This window comes from Serpula lacrymans (genome assembly GCF_000218685.1).
Source record: "Serpula lacrymans var. lacrymans S7.9 unplaced genomic scaffold SERLAscaffold_3, whole genome shotgun sequence".
Classification (NCBI taxonomy): domain Eukaryota; kingdom Fungi; phylum Basidiomycota; class Agaricomycetes; order Boletales; family Serpulaceae; genus Serpula; species Serpula lacrymans.
This window is the reverse complement of record NW_006763292.1, coordinates 2,247,528-2,265,110: the sequence shown is the minus strand read 5'-3', so window position 1 is coordinate 2,265,110 and position 17,583 is coordinate 2,247,528. Positions and strand designations below refer to the sequence as shown.

General features: G+C 46.2%; 3 protein-coding genes across 3 annotated transcripts; all 3 read left to right on the top strand.

Moving 5' to 3' along the window:
• Window positions 1–582: 582 nt before the first annotated feature.
• SERLADRAFT_434526 (uncharacterized protein) lies at window positions 583–10,149 on the top strand (the record flags this gene model as incomplete). Its single annotated transcript, XM_007314740.1, has 6 exons — window positions 583–868; window positions 921–3,991; window positions 4,050–4,124; window positions 4,174–6,843; window positions 6,893–8,819; window positions 8,879–10,149. 6 exons carry the CDS (start codon window positions 583–585, stop codon window positions 10,147–10,149), a joined length of 9,300 nt encoding a protein of 3,099 aa, XP_007314802.1.
• Window positions 10,150–10,832: 683 nt separating this feature from the next.
• Window positions 10,833–12,336, top strand: SERLADRAFT_459225 (uncharacterized protein; the record flags this gene model as incomplete). The annotated part of the gene is made up of 7 exons (XM_007314739.1): window positions 10,833–10,886; window positions 10,945–11,100; window positions 11,152–11,271; window positions 11,326–11,458; window positions 11,512–11,642; window positions 11,696–11,935; window positions 11,993–12,336. 7 exons carry the CDS (start codon window positions 10,836–10,838, stop codon window positions 12,257–12,259), a joined length of 1,098 nt encoding a protein of 365 aa, XP_007314801.1.
• A 196-nt stretch (window positions 12,337–12,532) lies between these two features.
• On the top strand, window positions 12,533–14,965 carry SERLADRAFT_434524 (uncharacterized protein; the record flags this gene model as incomplete). Its single annotated transcript, XM_007314738.1, has 8 exons — window positions 12,533–12,547; window positions 12,614–12,631; window positions 12,690–12,790; window positions 12,855–13,006; window positions 13,056–13,219; window positions 13,266–13,378; window positions 13,429–13,587; window positions 13,636–14,965. The coding sequence occupies 8 exons, from the start codon at window positions 12,533–12,535 to the stop codon at window positions 14,963–14,965; spliced, it is 2,052 nt and encodes a 683-aa protein (XP_007314800.1).
• Between the last annotated feature and the right edge of the window lie 2,618 nt (window positions 14,966–17,583).

Here is a 17,583-nt window from a genome sequence, read left to right as displayed (position 1 = left end):
TTGCAGTATTGATTGTTTGCCAGCATGAGTGTAATGTCGTTTCAGCTTCTATCTTCACTCTTCAGGTGTCCATGGGTATCACGGAATGGACTTCTGTTAACTGTCGTACATGGTAAGCCCAATAACAAGGTGAGCGCCTACACACGTGTTTTCTTATCATCAATTCATACCATCATAATACTAAAGCGGTCAACAGAGTGGCATAGCATCGCCCTTATTGCTCTATATCACTTCTTCCGCAGCCTTTCCTTTTGCGTTTTTATCCGTTTTTGCTATGGTCATGACCTCCAGCTCTTGTACTCATTCAATTTCCAGTTACAAGGTCTTGACAGCGCCCGTATGACGACGGTCGTAGCATTCGGTTTGGGCGCAATCACAATCGCTCGTAGCTGATGAAACTCGCCATAGAAGGCATCTAGGCTAGCACGAGGACACCTCGAGGCTTTGTGGGCGCGGCTTTGATCTTGTTATTGTGTAGTACTTATATATATTTAGTGAGTTCCATTCCTTCGACTCCAAATTCTCTCCCCTACTATCGTGACCATATCGCCACCCGACTTGTTATAAACTCATATCGCAACTATGTTTGTTTCAGATGATCCTCACGAATTAGAGGATCGCCTTGAATACATTATCCACCATGTATTTTGTCCTCCCAAATTACCGGAAAAGTATGACGATAGCATCGAAGGAGATCAGGATCTCTGCGGCTCTGTTTTGCAGGCCGCAGTAGAGTTCCAGAATCTCTATCGCAGTGATAAGTGGAAATATATCATTGATATGCTACGCCACCTCCACGAGTCTATCAGCTTCCAGAAACTATCCACAAAAAAGATCATAGCGCAGGTGGAAGGGCTGCATTACGGAGGTAGGATTAGCATGCTAGTCCACCGCCACATTTCACTGAATCGTCTACAAAGGCTTTCTTGTATATTTCATCCGGGCACAAAATGCCGGCGTGGTCCTTCGTAGAAGTGATCACGATGTGACTTTCGAAAGCTTTGAAGTGTCACCGACGGCTGCCGCCGTCATAGGTACTGCAGGGAAGCTCCTTTGCTCGTACCCAGGGACAGCCATATCAGTTCCGTCCAGCATTGTCTATGATATGAGGTTCCTTGCAGAGCTAGCATCCTTTCTCTCGCAGATGGACGAAAATATACTCGATTCTGCACCCACTACAACCAAGGCTGGTTCAACCGTACGAGAGGAAAGGGATACGACTCATCCGCGTTATATCACTGAATTCCTTACCGGTATCCTACGTGGAATCGGGAGGAAAGCGGATGTGCTCCGTATTCAAAAAAGAATCAGAGATGAAGTTTTATGGAGTAATACAAAACTGCCCTGGCGTAGATCGCCGCTCTGGCTCGTGATCAGAGTAGCTCTACAGACTACTCTAACACGGGAAACGGACGGCTTAGGACAGTACAAGTCGTTTATGGTGCTCTTCATGCAGCGGATATTGATGTCAGGGCTGGAGTCTGATTTGCAGAGCGATGTGTTGTACTACATGAGAGCCAAAGTCTGCCGCCGCCTCTACAAGTTGGGCTCAACTGCCCCGCCTTTCTTGCAAGACATGGTCAATCGGACGGCGGAGCAGGTTCAGACGCTGTTACAGAAGCGTTGGGACCTAGTGCAGGATGCCCAGGCGAAGTCACCAGACTGGCAGCCGAAGAAGTTCAAGGTTGACGAAGACACACGCTTGTCCTTGAACAACAGCCGTCAGTATCTCACCAATGCTCTGTTAGATCAATCACCTCGAGAGCCCTCGTCTTGGGAGCCTCAGAGTCCTTCCCGATATCGTTCTATTGATGCATATCTGTCTGCTGGAGGAAGCTCTCTACTAGGCCAGGCAACTGGGCGCGATGCATACGTGGCTTTAGCTGACTTTGAGCTGGCCGTTGAGGGCGACATAGACGATTGGGTCGCTGATGTCATCCCAAGTAATCGTTCCTCAGCCTGCATGGCAATCTCAGACTGCATGGCAAGATACTCAGAGCTCGCGCGAAAACTCTATGCAGAAAATCCGGAAGACTTGTCAATCATGATCCTTACTCTTTTGGAGCTTTGGGTCGCACTTGATAAAATAGCCGTTGATGAGCATGAGATGTTGGCCGAATATTCGCCCGAGATTCCCATCAGTTTATCGGAGTCGTTGATTTTACGCAAAGCCGGCTCATTGGGCAGATTACAGCTTATCCAGGAGCATCTGCGCAGTCGGCATCAAAATTGTCATACTGGTTGGACCGTTTTCACAAATCAAGCTAATCGTGACACATTTTCGATCAGGTTCTTCGAATCTTCCGAGAAACACATTTTGTTGAAGGAAAAAATAGAAAAGGATGCAACGAAGGAGAGGAACTTGACACTTGCACAATTGGATCGACAGAATACCCTACATTCATCCCTGTACGCCAGGGCTATGCGTCTTCAGCACACGCATTACATCAATAATCTTGGGCGTGAATACCACAGTAGGGCTTGCGAAAAGTGTTCACTAGAAAACCACTATCAAAATTTGAGGATAGATGTACACGAATGGCCGCTACCCGAGGATATCTCGTGTGCCAAAGCGGTAGTTTTCGAGCTGGACTGCCCGGCTACTTTCGCTGCTTGGAGGTCAGCAACCTTCCACCTCCTCGTGGATGTTTGCACGCCACCGGAGGATCGCCCGTCTGCAGTTTCACCCCATACAATATTGCCCAGTTACTTGGCACTGTCGACATATATGACTCATGACTTCTATCAACGAATTACGTTGGCATCTATCACAAAACCGTTCACGATCGCTCACTATCGGGATGTTAAAATTCCGTCGAGTATTCGAGAAGTTTGCGTCAATAATGGTCTGTCTTTCAAAATTTACGATAAATTGGGGCATAAATGGGCTGCAAATTCATTTTCTCATTGCACTCGTATATCGCGGTTTTGTACCTTCGTTTTGCCTTCTGGACCATATGCGAATCTTCAGTATGCGGTGAATGGGACACGTCATACTCACAACGACATCATTGCTGGTCAATCAACCTGCCATCAAGATCTCAATATCCACGAGTACATGGCGTTTGGAGCATTACGTAGTGGGCCACTGTTGCAGTGGCTCAACGTTCTGCGAGAACTGCGTGCTCAAACATTTAGCTTTCGTCAAGTAGAGGTGGGGATATTGATAATGCAAACAGTTTGGCAAGTGGGTCCGTTGTCTGCTCATAGCCGTTGGACTTGGCACGAGGAATTGGAGAACTCAGAATTTGGCCACGCACTGCTGGGAGAATTGCAAATCCTTAAGTCGAGTATCGAAGACAATTGGCTAGAAGGCGCTTCCATGAGGATTATCACAATCTTAGCGTGTCGCCTGCTATCGTCAGCTCTGGACGAGGACGTGAAGCAGAAAATATATTGCCTTTTACGAGAAGTTCGCTGTACCACATTTCAATGGGTGAATCAATTATCTATAAAACTAGAAGAAGCCGGAGATGGTGATACTCAAAGCAAGGATTTCCAGTCCCGTGTTCGCGATATGGCAGCAACATGTCGTGCCACCTACGATGTCGATCCCCATCATCTGCCATTCCTCCTTTCTCGCCCGAATGATGTCGCCGCCTTCATTCAATGTGCTGTCATTATATATAATAACCTGCCTCCAGACCTCGATCAATTACCTTCATACTCGAAGATTTTAGTAGAACGTGAAAGGCGCTTATCACATTCCTTAGAGAATGAGATTTCGCGACGAATACAAGAAGATAGGACCGGCTTTGATACAGCCATATTATCCATATGGCATGGATATCGCCCGGGAAGCCCCTGGCAGAACTTAGAGTACCCAAATGAAAACTGGTTGTCGTCTTCAACTTCAAATGCAGATAACCAGCAGTCTCAGTGTCTGCACTACAATGTATTGGAAGGTCGCCTTCTAATTGATGGAAAACCTTTAGGCCACCTTCCTCTCAGTTACATTCAGCATCCAACTTATCGCTTAGTATTTGGCCAAGTAAGCATATAGTCGTCCCCTTTTATTAATGCACTAGCTCTAACTATTTAATTGTCAGAGAGTATCGAGCGTTATCCCTGCGGATATGCCTGGCATGGATTTTGCAATGCGTAGTAGCTTTTATGGTCACCAGGTTAGTGCTTTCCGCTTGTCAAGTCCATTAAATATAACACTCATGACAGGTGTATTTTGCAATGACAGACGATGAAGTGCTTGTGATTCGAACGAAAACTGTCACACAGAGCTCAGCCCAAGTTTCTGAACTGATTCCTTCTCAAAATTTCTCTGGCGATCTACCGGAGTTGTTGGTTGGTGGTCATGTACATTGGCTTAACATCGGTACTCGTGAAATTGAGATTCGTCCCAGTAACAATGCTTGGCAAATGATACCAAGCAACTGGCGGATATATTTTTCTCTAGATGAAAAATCTTCAATGCGGAGACCATTGGGAACGAGCATCGCAACATTTGAAACTTTGGTTGATGTTCGTAGCCCTACGTGCAAAGTTGTTTCAGCTCGCTTGGAAGCTCTGGAATACCCGAAATACCATCTCATTACTTCTCGGACAGTAGGACCATTTGGTTCTGATACATTATTTGCGGAATTGCCTCGACTTGGTCTTTCGTTCTTTGTCGATAACGATGGCCACCTCCAATGTCAAAATCTTCGTGGAATGATAGTGGATACGAACCAGTCTGCAGGCACTTTGATAGGCATTCGCAACCAATTGTTGCTTATACCCAGCGATCCACAAGCTAAGCTACTTCCCCGGACGCGGTGTATCATCATTCCCCACGGGAAATTATCTTGCGCGTCACATGGGCACCACATCACAGTCGACATAAATACAAAGCAACATTCTCGAGTCCAATATCACATATATAAAATTGACACCGAGCTGGGTTGTCTTGTTGGGAACGTGAGCCTAACAAACAAGCTCTATAAAGCCTACCTACATGCCGTTAGCAGCCATTGTTTACCAGATTCCCTAACCGGACATACGGGCACGGAGGAGGCCCTGCATGATCTAAGTTCAGCAAGCTTACAATCATTCCAGGCTCTCAGTTCAAGCGACGTAGAACTTTTGCACCAGATTGCTTCCCTGACTCCATCCCGTACATATTATCCAGAGCACTTAAAATGCATGGAAAAAGTGGGGTGGTCCCTATCTCTTGCGCCCACCGCACAGCATCATGGACTGCTCACATGCGCAAACTCCATACTCAATTACGCGACCTGTCTTCAAATTTTCCATGACAACGCCCGTCAGCCCCTACGCAAACCAACGTTTAATGCCCATCTTCTCGAGCGTGCTGCCATTCGCAATGCTCTGCTATATCCTGAGGAATATGCTAGACCGCTTCCTCCCGATAGTCGAGATGTGGAATACAAGGCTAGACATACTTGTGATCACAAAGAGGCCTCGGTATTTCGGTTCTCTGAAATGATTTACCAATGGCCTCCCAAGGTGACTACTTCATCTCAAGTAAAATTAATGGAGCTGTTTCAGGGATGGGGGAAAGAGTTGAGTGGTGCACAGAGCGAGGACGCACTGAGAAGTTTGGGTTACACTTGTGATTGGTTTCAGCTCGATCTTCCCAAAGTTTGGTTGTCCATATTCGACCTTTGCCGTAGCAGTTCAGGAATGGACTGCCGGTACCCGCTTCTATTTTCGCTTCCCGCTATAGCATACGGCTCTCTGGAAAGTCAGCACTTGATCCCCGTACTGCTGGCATTCGCAGTGGTTCCCCAGTTCGGTAGACTGGATCCTCCGACGTACATGTCGTATAATTTGTCATCTGGATTCGAGCCGCAAAAACAAATCCTGTTGACAACTATCCGATCTCATGATAGTCCCTTCCATTCTAGTTCTGAAGCCTATCTGGAAGCTCGAAAAAATGAAGACGAGCAATCGTTACAACGGCGTCGTTATTCTACATATCAAAAACAGCAAGACTTAGCTGCAAGTGGGTTGGTTGATTACTTTTTTGAGCAATGGCCATGCGAAGAGTTATCCCGCCCAACACTACGTCAATTTTCCCTTCGATTTGACCTTGACGAAATCCTGGTCAAATCCACCGAATTGTTTCGTAGCTGGTATCGCAATGCACGTTTGAGGGATCATATCATGCGCGTTCAGAGTGTTTTGGATAGTCATCTTTTAGATGCTGAGGTACAAGACTCTCAGCCATACCGTTTTGCTAAACAAGCACACAAACCTCCTTCCGAATCTGCGGTCATTTCGTTCGCCGGGCTTTTCAGTAATAATGCACCAGATTTGAACAGACCGCCGAAACCACTGCGTCATCTCGACTCTATGGCAAGTCTAGGCCACCTAATAAATACCAAAAGGCTTCGAGTGCTTCTTTCCGAGTTTAAGAGAAACAATGATATCTTCCATCGACTTTACGGAAATAGCCTGGACGACAGTCGAATTGCTTTAGAACAATCCGTTTCGGATACATTTGCCCCGTTGATACCGTTTTCCTTTGCAATGCTCGAGTTCCATCGTCAACAGTGTGGCGATCACTACCGAAACACTCTAAACACAATACAGAAAGCTCTATCCCCCGCAGGTATCTATGATAAGACTATGTTCCATGCTGGGCAGTGGCCTCGGATTACAGCGAGGTCCCTCCTCGAAAAACTCCGCCCCGCCTCTACACCTTTACCAATAGAATGGAAGCGAGTTATCATTTCTCTTGCGAATGCCCTCCTCCTCTTCCAGCGCTCACAGCGCCTGATAGCCCTTGCTATGAATGAGAAACATGAAGATTTTTTCAAAGAGTTAGAAAACACAAATGGTGATGGATGGGACACGATGGAGCATACTGATTGGCTTTTGATTCAGGTATATCTGTGTTGACTAATTCCGGGATATTGACCTGATTTCGATACAGATCGAGAGTCATTTTCTTGTGCGTCGCGTCCAAGCTGACATTGCACTGGAGATGATCTGCCCAACTTCAAGCAAAAACACAACGCTTCAGCTCCTTATGGGTGAAGGGAAGTCTTCAGTCATCGTTCCAATAGTTGCTGCTACGTTGGCGGACGGGAATAAATTAGTAAGAGTGGTTGTACTGAAGCCATTAGCCGTCCAAATGTTTCAATCACTGGTCGAGCGGCTGAGTGGACTCACAAATCGACGCATCTTTTATCTGCCGTTCTCGCGCTCCGTCAAGCTCGACACAAACAATGCAGCAATTATCCGTGGAATGTACAAGGAGTGCTTGCGGGTTGGCGGTATTTGGGTGGCACAGCCCGACCATATACTTTCTTACAAGCTAATGAGTATCGAACAGCAACTGCTTCCAGATTCGGTACTCGCTGATGCATTGCTTGACTCTCAGAAGTGGCTGGACATGCATACCCGAGACATACTTGACGAAAGTGACGAGATTCTGCATGTCCGCTATCAGCTGTTGTATACTGTCGGGTTTCAAAATCACTTGGAAGGTTCTCCGGAAAGATGGACGACAATGCAGCAATTATTCTGGCTTGTGAAAAAGAACGTCCACAAGGTAGCTGATGAGTATCCACTAGGGATACAAATACAACAAAGCTCGCCTGCTTCCTTCCCGTCGATTAGTATACTTCAATCTGTTGCCGGAACTGCACTCATTTCTCTGATCACGAAACGAGTACTCCAGGGTGAACTCCCAAACTACAACTTTACTCAAATTCCGGCAGCTATACGTCCCTCTGTGGCAACGTTCGTCGAAGATGTCAACTTATCTGCAGAGACCACGGACGAGATCCGGCAATATGCTCAAGGCAGTGGATTATGGCAAGGCTTATTGCACCTTCGAGGACTTCTAGCACATGGCATACTCTTATATGCTCTAAAGGACAAACGGTGGAGAGTTAATTACGGTTTGGACTTGAATCGATCTCTCCTCGCTGTTCCGTATCGTGCCAAAGATGTTCCAGCCCATAGAGCGGAATTTGGGCACCCTGATGTTGCAGTCGCCTTAACGTGCCTCAGCTATTACTATGGGGGCCTGTCTGAAAGTCAACTGGATGTATGTTTCGAACTCCTCTATAAATCCGATAACCCGGCCTTGGAGTACGAGACTTGGATTAACGGTTATGACGACCAATTGCCAGAATCCCTTCGCCAGTTGGCTGGTGTCAATCCAAAATCTGTGGAGCAACGCCAGACTTATTTCAGTCCATTATTCCGATGTAGTCAGGCTGTCATTGATTTTTATCTCGCTCGCGTCGTGTTTCCAAAGCAGGCCAAGGAGTTCCCCCACAAGCTATTAACTTCTGGTTGGGACATTGCAGAAAGGAAAGACCATGTCACCACAGGTTTCAGTGGAACGAACGACAATCGCTATCTTCTTCCAACGTCGATTTCACAAAATGGCCTCCCTCAGCAGCTATTAACGAATGCAAAAGTACTCAACTATCTGCTGCAAGATGAAAACGATCACTACACGTGTACATCTGGAACAGAGGGAGCGCGTGCATCCACAGAAGACTTTTTGAACCTTCTCGTAGCACAAAATCCAGAAATTCGGGTATTGCTTGACGTTGGGGCGCAGATGCTTGAATTACGAAATAAAGAGTTGGTGGCTCTCTGGCTTTTCCTGAAGAAGGACGCTCAGGCAGCAATATTCTTCGGCGATAATGATGAAATGCAGGTCCTAGATCGTAAAGGGAACGTAGAATCCTTCATTTCCTCCCCGTTCAACCAGCAAATAGATCAGTGTTTGCTCTATCTGGATGATGCACATACCAGGGGCACAGACGTGAAGCTGCCTCAAGGTTCCCGAGCAGGAGTCACGTTAGGACCAAGAGTCACAAAGGACCGGCTTACACAAGGTCTGTGCAATATAGCTGCGAAAAATCCATTTGTCCTAATGTCAATTGTTTTGAAATAGGTTGCATGCGTATGCGACGATTGGGGAACGGTCATTCGGTCATGTTCTTTGCTCCTTTGGAGGTTGACCAGAGCATTCGAAAAGCCGCTAAACTAGCTGGCAAGAGTACCGATGAATCAATCCATGTGACAGATGTATTACGTTGGGTGATGTTCGAGAGCTGCTCAGATATCCAGCAACGTGTGTCTCAATGGGCAGAGCAAGGGCTAGACCATCAAACTCGGGCGAAGTCGTGGGCTGAATTTTCTTCAGGGAATACGGAAGGGAATACGGATGAACTCGCATCCTCGTGGCGTCAGCGAGAATCCCGGACTCTTGAAGAGATGTATGGGCTTAAAAGCTCTGGGACTCATCCAGCTCTTCAGGTCCCCGAACTTCGTGAAAGATGCGAACAACTAGGGATGTCAATGCCTTCTGAAGCCAGAATGGATGAGGAACAAGAGAGAGAAGTAGCTCAAGAAGTCGAACGAGAGCAACAAATCGAAAGACCTCCGAAAATAGAGGCTGCGGAGCATGAAATGCACAGAGATGTCCAGTATTTCATTCGGACTGGTCGCATTGCTGTTGGCTCTAGCGCATTCAAACATGCCTTCTCTTCCTTGCGCCACACAGCCGCAGAGTTCACCGAACATGATGTTTGGTCACCGAATCTGCTTGTAACAGAAGACTTCACCAAGACCGTGAAACTTCGGTCATATAGCCAAGCAAATGATTTTGTTCGCCCATGCAACTGGATCATCTCCAGCCAACGACGGGATTCGCTTGTGCTCGTCATTACCAGTCCCTATGAGATTAATATGCTACTTCCCGAGATACGAAAAAGCAACAAAGTCCGACTACACCTCTATACCCCAAGAGTCACGAAGGCAATGAGACCTACCGATGATTTAACTCTCTATATGATTCCACCAACGTCCACGCCATTCTTGCTACCTGTGCCCTCAAAAATTCAACTAAACATTCTGGCAGGCCAGCTGTATCTGTCGAATTACGACATGTACCTAAATCTCTGTCGTTTCCTAGGCATTTATACAAGTGACCTGGGTGACAACGTGGAAACGGACTTTGATGGCTTTATTGACCCAAGTCATCGTCCTCAGGCTGTGGCTTCTGTATCGCGCTTCAGGGAAAGCCCAATACCGTCTCTCAAGGCGTTGATCGGATTACGTCGAAAAGGGTTGGGTTACCGATCTACTCACCTAGGGAAAATATTGCAAGCGAGGGCCTTGACCGATGAGGACTTTAGTAGTGGAAAGAGCTTGAATTTGTGATCTGCTGTGTTTTGGTACGTTTACATTTTTAGTGCGTGATGGCTGTCTAACTTACAAAATCCAGTAGACCGTTTATATTTTCATTTCTGATATGTAGCACAACTGCACCATTAGTATTTTGTATTCTTGGCTTTCTTTATAGGCTTGATAGTTATGAGACAGAATTTTTGTAAGCTCATCCACAATTGACACCATCACGTGACAAAAAGCGTTACATTTCCAAGTCTTTGTGAATAAGCTCCAATTGTTTATTACAGAGAGCATAGGGTGGTGAAGAGGGAGCTATTCTAAAGAGAAGGAAGCAGTGGGTTGTAGTATACTCGTATGTAGCGACAGTGAGGTGAAAGAGAGTGAGAGCAGGTATACTAGTAGCCCCGTATTTTATCCCGCGGGTCATGTGTCGCCTGCCTCGGTCAAGTCCGAGCCTTGTCTACATCCACTGTAACTTAGCTGAAACATATCCTCATTATCCAAACTGCTCGTCCTTGTGCTATGGACGCCCTTAAACCCGCAAAGTACGCTCCCCACTCTCCCATATGACTTGGAATGAACGCAGTTCTGCCTCCAGGAAGCGTAAACTTACCGATAAAGCTCTACCAAATGCACTCCTACAAACGCCAGACTTCGCAGATGATTCCAAAATGTACCAGGACTTGCTGGAGATGGAACGAAAGTTAGATTGGACCATGATGAGAAAAAAGGTTGAAGTCCAAGATGCACTGGCGCGAAATCTCACCGTACGTTATTGTCCAACCTGGGTCTCGTTCTAACCAGAATCCAACCTTTTGTTTACAGACCACTCGTACATTAAGGATATTCTTAAGCCATACCGTCTCAGGACAGGCATGGCAGAACGGAGAGCTCGGCGACGGTACAGATCTCACAGTCAACTTTGAGAATGGGCAGGGAATACCAGCTTGGGCATTTAAAATCGAAGGAAGACTATTAGAGGTACGTGTAGAGGCTAACAGGAGTGCGCCTTTTAATATATGTGCTACAAAGCTTCCAAATCAACGTTCGAGAGATAGAGTTGTACCACGCAAATTCTCTACATTCATCAAAAGGATGATTGTTGAGTTAGACCGTGATCCAGCTCTGTATCCGGATGGAAATATTCTCGAGGTGGGCTTATCCTCTTCCTTCGCGTCAAAATACTCACTTCTGACTCATTAACAGTGGCCACGTGCTTCTAATGCGCAACCACTCGATGGATTCACTATAAGACGAACAGGCGACATACCAACAAAAATTAGGCTTATTGTACACCTTGAGCACTTTCCAGAGCAGTATAAAGTTAGCCCAGAACTAGGTGTGTGCTAAAGGCGATTTATGCGCCAAGTAACCTCATGTTCCTGCGTGTAGGGAACGTTTTGGGAATCAAGGAAGAGAGCCGGTTAGGTGTGATTCAAACGCTTTGGAACTACATCAAAATAAATGGCCTACAAGACAAGGTCGACCGCAGAAGAATACGTGCTGATGACCACTTGAGACCTGTACGTGATTTTTAATGCGAACTGTCGTGGCTCTGAGCTAATCCACGTTCCAGATCTTTGGCGGGGAGTCAGTTGTGTTCCAACAACTCCCTGAACTAGTGAATCGCTATCTGATGCCTCCGGACCCCGTTCTCCTCCATTATACTTTGAATCCCACAATTCCACCTCCTGAGCGGCCGTCGGCATGGGATGTTGAAGTGCGAGTGGAGGATACTGCGTTGAAGAACAGAATGGCGGTCACAGTCAACACGAGTAAGGAGAGCCTGCAGGATCTAAATAAACTTGACGACGAGGCACGATTCTTTATTGTCTGTCCCAGATCTGCGAACACTGACATAAGCTATGAATAGATCGCGCTCCTGGCACAGTCGCTTCACAATTCTCATTTGAAGCGAACGTTTCTGCAAAGTTTTGCTCGCGATCCAGCGGAATTCATCCAGACGTGGCTGGCGTCGCAATCCCGTGACTTGGAGAGTGTTCTTGGGAGTGGCCCAAGTGAAGGGGCGACAATCAGGGCAGAGGAGCTCAGAAGAAGCGATTTCTTCCGGTTGCCTTGGGTTGAAGAGGCTGTTGCTGTGCAGGAGGGCATGCGACTCGCTGCGAAAGGGATGCAATAAACAAGTCGGTTCGCTGTACATAGTGATTTCTTGTACTCTACTTCATTGCCTCCACGATGTAATTTCCCTCTACACTTTTCTGAGGTCTTGTGTCTTTGTTGAACCGAACCCCGTATCCATGGGCCCACTAGGTTATTTTCTTTTTGAATTTCACTAAAAGGGAGGCGCCGGACAAGGCCGGTCTTGGAAAAGTCAGCTTACCTTTGACGTATAAGACCATAACCATGTTTAAGCCAAAACCATTCCTTTCACTTTCTGACACAAAGGACAGCCATGGCTAGTAAACAGGTGAGAGACATATGACTGAACAATTCGTAACGTTCGTTTACCACTGGTTCAATTGCGCATATCTAGCTCGGGAAACTTCGACAGGTTTGTGGTCCCACTTTTGTTTCTCAAACTTCACATTCATCCTGAACGCATTATTTAGTGGGCTGGTGAAAAAATATATTCGCGAGACAAGACGGTTATCGCGGATGAGTTCAAAGAGTTGGAACAGGACATAGATCTGCGCAAGGAAGGCCTCCTGCGGTACGCTTCAAGTCTAGGCCTCTATCATGATAGTGCATGGCTCACTTTGGTTCGTATCGTGTAGGATGCAGACAGTGTCTGAAGTTTACCATCGAGCCTTGTCAAAGAAGAAGGAATCTGCGGCGGCTCATGAAACGGAGAAACTCATGCCAATCGACGCTCTGGGTATCGTCATGATTACACATGGAGAGGAATTTGGAGAAGATTCGGAATATGGTGTGTATTTTGTTGTTTGACTGATCAAGGTGCTGACACCGTTCATCAGGCACCTCACTTGTGAAAATGGGCCGCGCCCATTGTAAAGTGGCCACTCTCCAGGAAGCTTACGCTCTGACGTTTAACGATACCTTTATCTCGTCCTGCCAGAAGTTTGGAGATGATATCAAAGACTATGAGCACCAACGAAAGAAATTAGAAAGTCGGAGGCGAGTCTTGCTTGTCACTCTCCGATGCAGCATTCGCTTATCAACTTCAGTATAGATTGAGTTATGATGCTGCTATCACCAAAGCGGAAAAGTTGAAGAGTAGCAAAAAGGAAAAGGACAAGAAGGAAGCTGAAGAAGAGCTACAAAGGTGCAGATTGCGCTAGTACGTATCCAATTACCCCTATTCCATTGCCTTGACTCATGGCCGGCTAGCGAGGAAACTTCGGAAGACGTACGAGTCCGCATGCATGCCATTCAGGAGAATGAAATACAACAATTACGCGAGCTGACGACGTTTTTGGATCTCGAGTTAAATTTTGCCAAGCAGTACTATGAGGTATTGAAAGATGTCAAACAGACCTGGTGCAACGAGTAAGTGGTGCGACTTCTTGCATGGGATGTGTATCTTATTCAGTATAGGTCTACACTTTCGAAATTTGAGAGCTCGAGGTCGACTGGTCCGCTTCACGTATTCTCTCGTTCTATGGATGACACCAAATTTAACTCTGTACGGTCGAAGCGATCCACCAAGACCACTCGTTCCAATGCTGTGGACTCTTCAGAAGAATCAGAAGGTGAACTGACGGGTAAGCCTCCCTTGCGGCGCAAGTCGGACTCGGGGAGCAAGCCTCCCTCTCGACCTACATCTAGAGCATCAAGGTTACGATCTGATAGCGCTGCAACCGTGGATGCGGGAAAGACCGACAGGTCGACCAAGAGGAAGAGCGTCACTGGCTGGGCTTCTAGTGCCGTGAGCACTATCTCAGGGCGTGGAAAAAAGGAGAACTTTTCTGCTCTTCCAAACGACGAAGATGATGTCAAAGATATCAGTGATATTTCTCGCCCTCCAAGCTCGCGATCTTTTACCAAGAAGTCACCGATCATTAAATCCAAAGATCTTGGAAACGAATCATCACCAAGGATCCCTATCCGCATTCTAAAGCCACCTTCGAGGCAGGATAAGAAGATAGTTAGAGCGTTATATGATTTTACAGGTTCTTCTGATGAGCTGAGTTTCAAAGCTGGAGATGAGATCATGGTGATAAATGAGGTGTTAGAAGACTGGTGGTTAGGAGAACTAGACGATGGCCGTAGAGGTCTTTTCCCAACACCCTACACAGAGATCTCAACATCTAGAGCGACTCGACCTCCTTTGCCCCATCGGTTTGGTCCAAACGCAGACGCTGCACAGTCATCAGATGACGAACTCCGCCCAGTCCATTCAGCTGGACATTTAGAATCTGACGATGAAAGAGAACCTTTTGACGACCCTCCACTTATGCCTCGCAGTCCGTTGTATGGGCTTGGATATGATACCGAAAGCATCACCAGTACAGTGGCAGAAGAGGACGAAGAAAGGCGTTTGATGCCTGCAAAAAAGGACGTCGATATTGATCTCAACGATTCCCTCTTGATTCCAAGGACGGGGCAGGCTCCTTTTATAAGCAGTAGGTCTAACCCTGAGGTCAGTTTAGCGAGGAAAGCCCCGCCGCCTCCACCTCCTCGAAGGTCGACAGGCAATGTTCTTGCTGCCCCACCGGTTCCCGATCGTAGAGCCATTGCTCACCGATCTCAATCCAATGGTTCTCTGTCGAAGCAAATCACCCCTGCCTCGTCGTTTAGTGGTTCTCAAGACGGTTCTCCATTTGACAGCCTGATGGACGTTTCTGCAGCAGATTGCAAAGGGTTCAGACAAAACCCTTTCAAGCCCCGCGGTTTCTGCAGCAACTGTTTCCAAATGCATACATAATGGGATGGCTGATGTTTCCGATACAAATTCCAGGCTACGTTTCTCAATTACTCGATACTATCCGACAGGTATATTGTCTCGCTAATTTGCTGATCACTGTACTGCACTGTCGTTGATGATCTTTTACAATAATTAGTTCTTGGGTCATGTTCACGTATATGTCACGTCTTGATCTTCTGTCCATGATGTTACTAGATTACATTAGCTTACACTCTTGAATGTAGAGATGTTTGAACTTTAGTTGTCTCGAATGTTTGAACGGAAATGGCAGTTGGTATCACAGGGGGCAGCCGACACATGGTATTACGGATAGACGCGTACAGCCAGCCACCATAACCACATCAATGCGAGACTATAAACAATGCAAAACAAAGGACAGATAGTTCACACATACCATGTGAGAGTTAACTGAGATGGCTCTACAAAACCATATTGTCAGATATGGTGTTGATACACCATACCAAGTATATAGTACAGTTTGTAAATATCATATGTTTAGCTATAGTTTTGACAGACCATCCCAAATAGGGTTCATATATTCCCCACAGACCATATGAAGTGGTATGGTGTCACAGGACCATCCTGTCCAGTACTAAAATGGTTCAACCAGACCATATGAGGTGGTATGGCATCACAAAACCATCCTGGCTAGACATCATATGGTTCACCCAGACCATATGAAGTGGTATGGTGTCATAACACCATCCTGTACAGTACTGAAATGGTTCACCCTAACCATCCTGTTGCCCACGGGGGTTTCAGATTTAATGGGGGGTTCAGACATCACAAAAGTAACATCATAGTCGCCTTATGGTCACTTATGCTGCATTCAAGGACTGATTCAGTCAGACAAATTTCTGGCTATGGCCCACCAAGTTTGAGTTCATAATCCAACTTTTCATGGCTCAATTGTTTCAGTGTTACAATCTGCAAAGTCGCGCAAGGTAGTTGATCTGTCTTCTCGGAACAATGTAATATGTATTGTCCTATACATAACTAGCTAGGTATCTTAGTTGGTATCAGAGTCATCCATATCACTCATCTCGTCCTTGTTGTTGTCATCTGAGTTCTGAGTTTCAGTCTGAAACTCACTATCATTTCCAAACACCTCATTTGTGTTGCCATTGGAACTGTTGAGCCTCTTTAGCTCCTCCACGGTCCTGCTTGATATTTCCCTCAACACCTGCTTTTGTGCCTCTCGATCTCCTTGTTTTAGGCTGTAAAGGTGGTCCATGGTAATGCCAAAGCTTCGCAGTGTGTCGTATAAGAAGTATTGTAGGTGGGGATGAATATGTTCATCTATCATACTTTCTTGATGGTTGCTGTCCTTATCGGTCGCACGCATGAATTTCCAGATAAAGAAATCAAACAATGCGGCGTCAATGGGGCAGCCACAGTTGAGGTGGCCAGGAGGTGCTTGAACTCCATCTCCCTTTTTCTGGTTCGCATGACAAGCCTCTGGAGTACCGGTAATTTTGTATTTTTTGCTGCTCTCTCCAGCTTTTGAGCCCACTTTGTCAGTGCCCTTATGGTAGAGGCAGAAGGTGTTGTTGCGATTGGTTGTCAAGCAGTGAAGGCCAAGTTTAGCAGAGACAAGGCCAGCCTCAGGTAAGTGGTCAGCGTTTTCTTGAATGTACACTCGAGTAACATGAGGGATCCCGTTTGCAGGATTTTTCAAAAAATTGTGAATCTGGTCCTTTCCTGCAGCCTCCTTCTCTGGTGGTAATATGAGCGTGTGGTGTATATATCGCGAGGAAATGTAGTACTCACTTGGATCTTTTGTGGGTGCTTTGTTTTCCTCGACTTTGATATGAATTTTTTGCTTTTTAGGTTTACTCAGTACATCTTCTTTGTTGTAATCGCTGTTGTCACCCTCATCCTCCTCCTCATTTTCATGTTCATCACCCCCCTCATTGCTCTCATCCAATTCATCCAATTCCTCTGATTGCCTTTTTCTCTTCTCAGCACTCTTTCCTTTCTCCCTTCTTCCTCTGCTTTTCTCTCCGACATTTACATTTTATTTTGATGCCACAGACCCTGTCTCGTTGGCTACAGCTTTAGCCTTTGCATTGGATTTTCTCGGATGATGCATCTCGGCTTGGGTAGAGGTTTGGATGATCCTTCCTTGTTGTCGAGCGCCACCTATATCTAGATTATCTGTGTCTTTCTCGTTTTCCTTACACTTGCCCTTTTTGGTGTTGCCCTCGTGTTTTTTTGCCTCATGTTCAATTTTGTTGTGACTGTCCTTCCTATTTTCATGGTCATTTTGCCCTTCATTTTCATCACTCCCAAAGATACTTTCACTTAGCTCTTTGTCATTTATTACATCTGTTTCTTCACCTCTACCTCCTGCTTGTCCTGGTCTGTCATCGCCACATGTGATCTCTTCTGATCCAGTCTCGGTTCTTTTGGCCTTGGTCTTGGCCTCAAGCCCAATCAAGGCCTGCTCTTGTTGATCATCACTTTTATCATGGCTATCTTGATTATCCTCGGCACTTGTTGTAAGGACCATTTTATTATTTTCCTATCTTTGCTATGTCTTGGTTCTCGAACGCCTTTCCTGTCACACCTCTGGCTCTAGGGCTAGAGGTATCATTTGCCGTTTTACTTCTCATAGC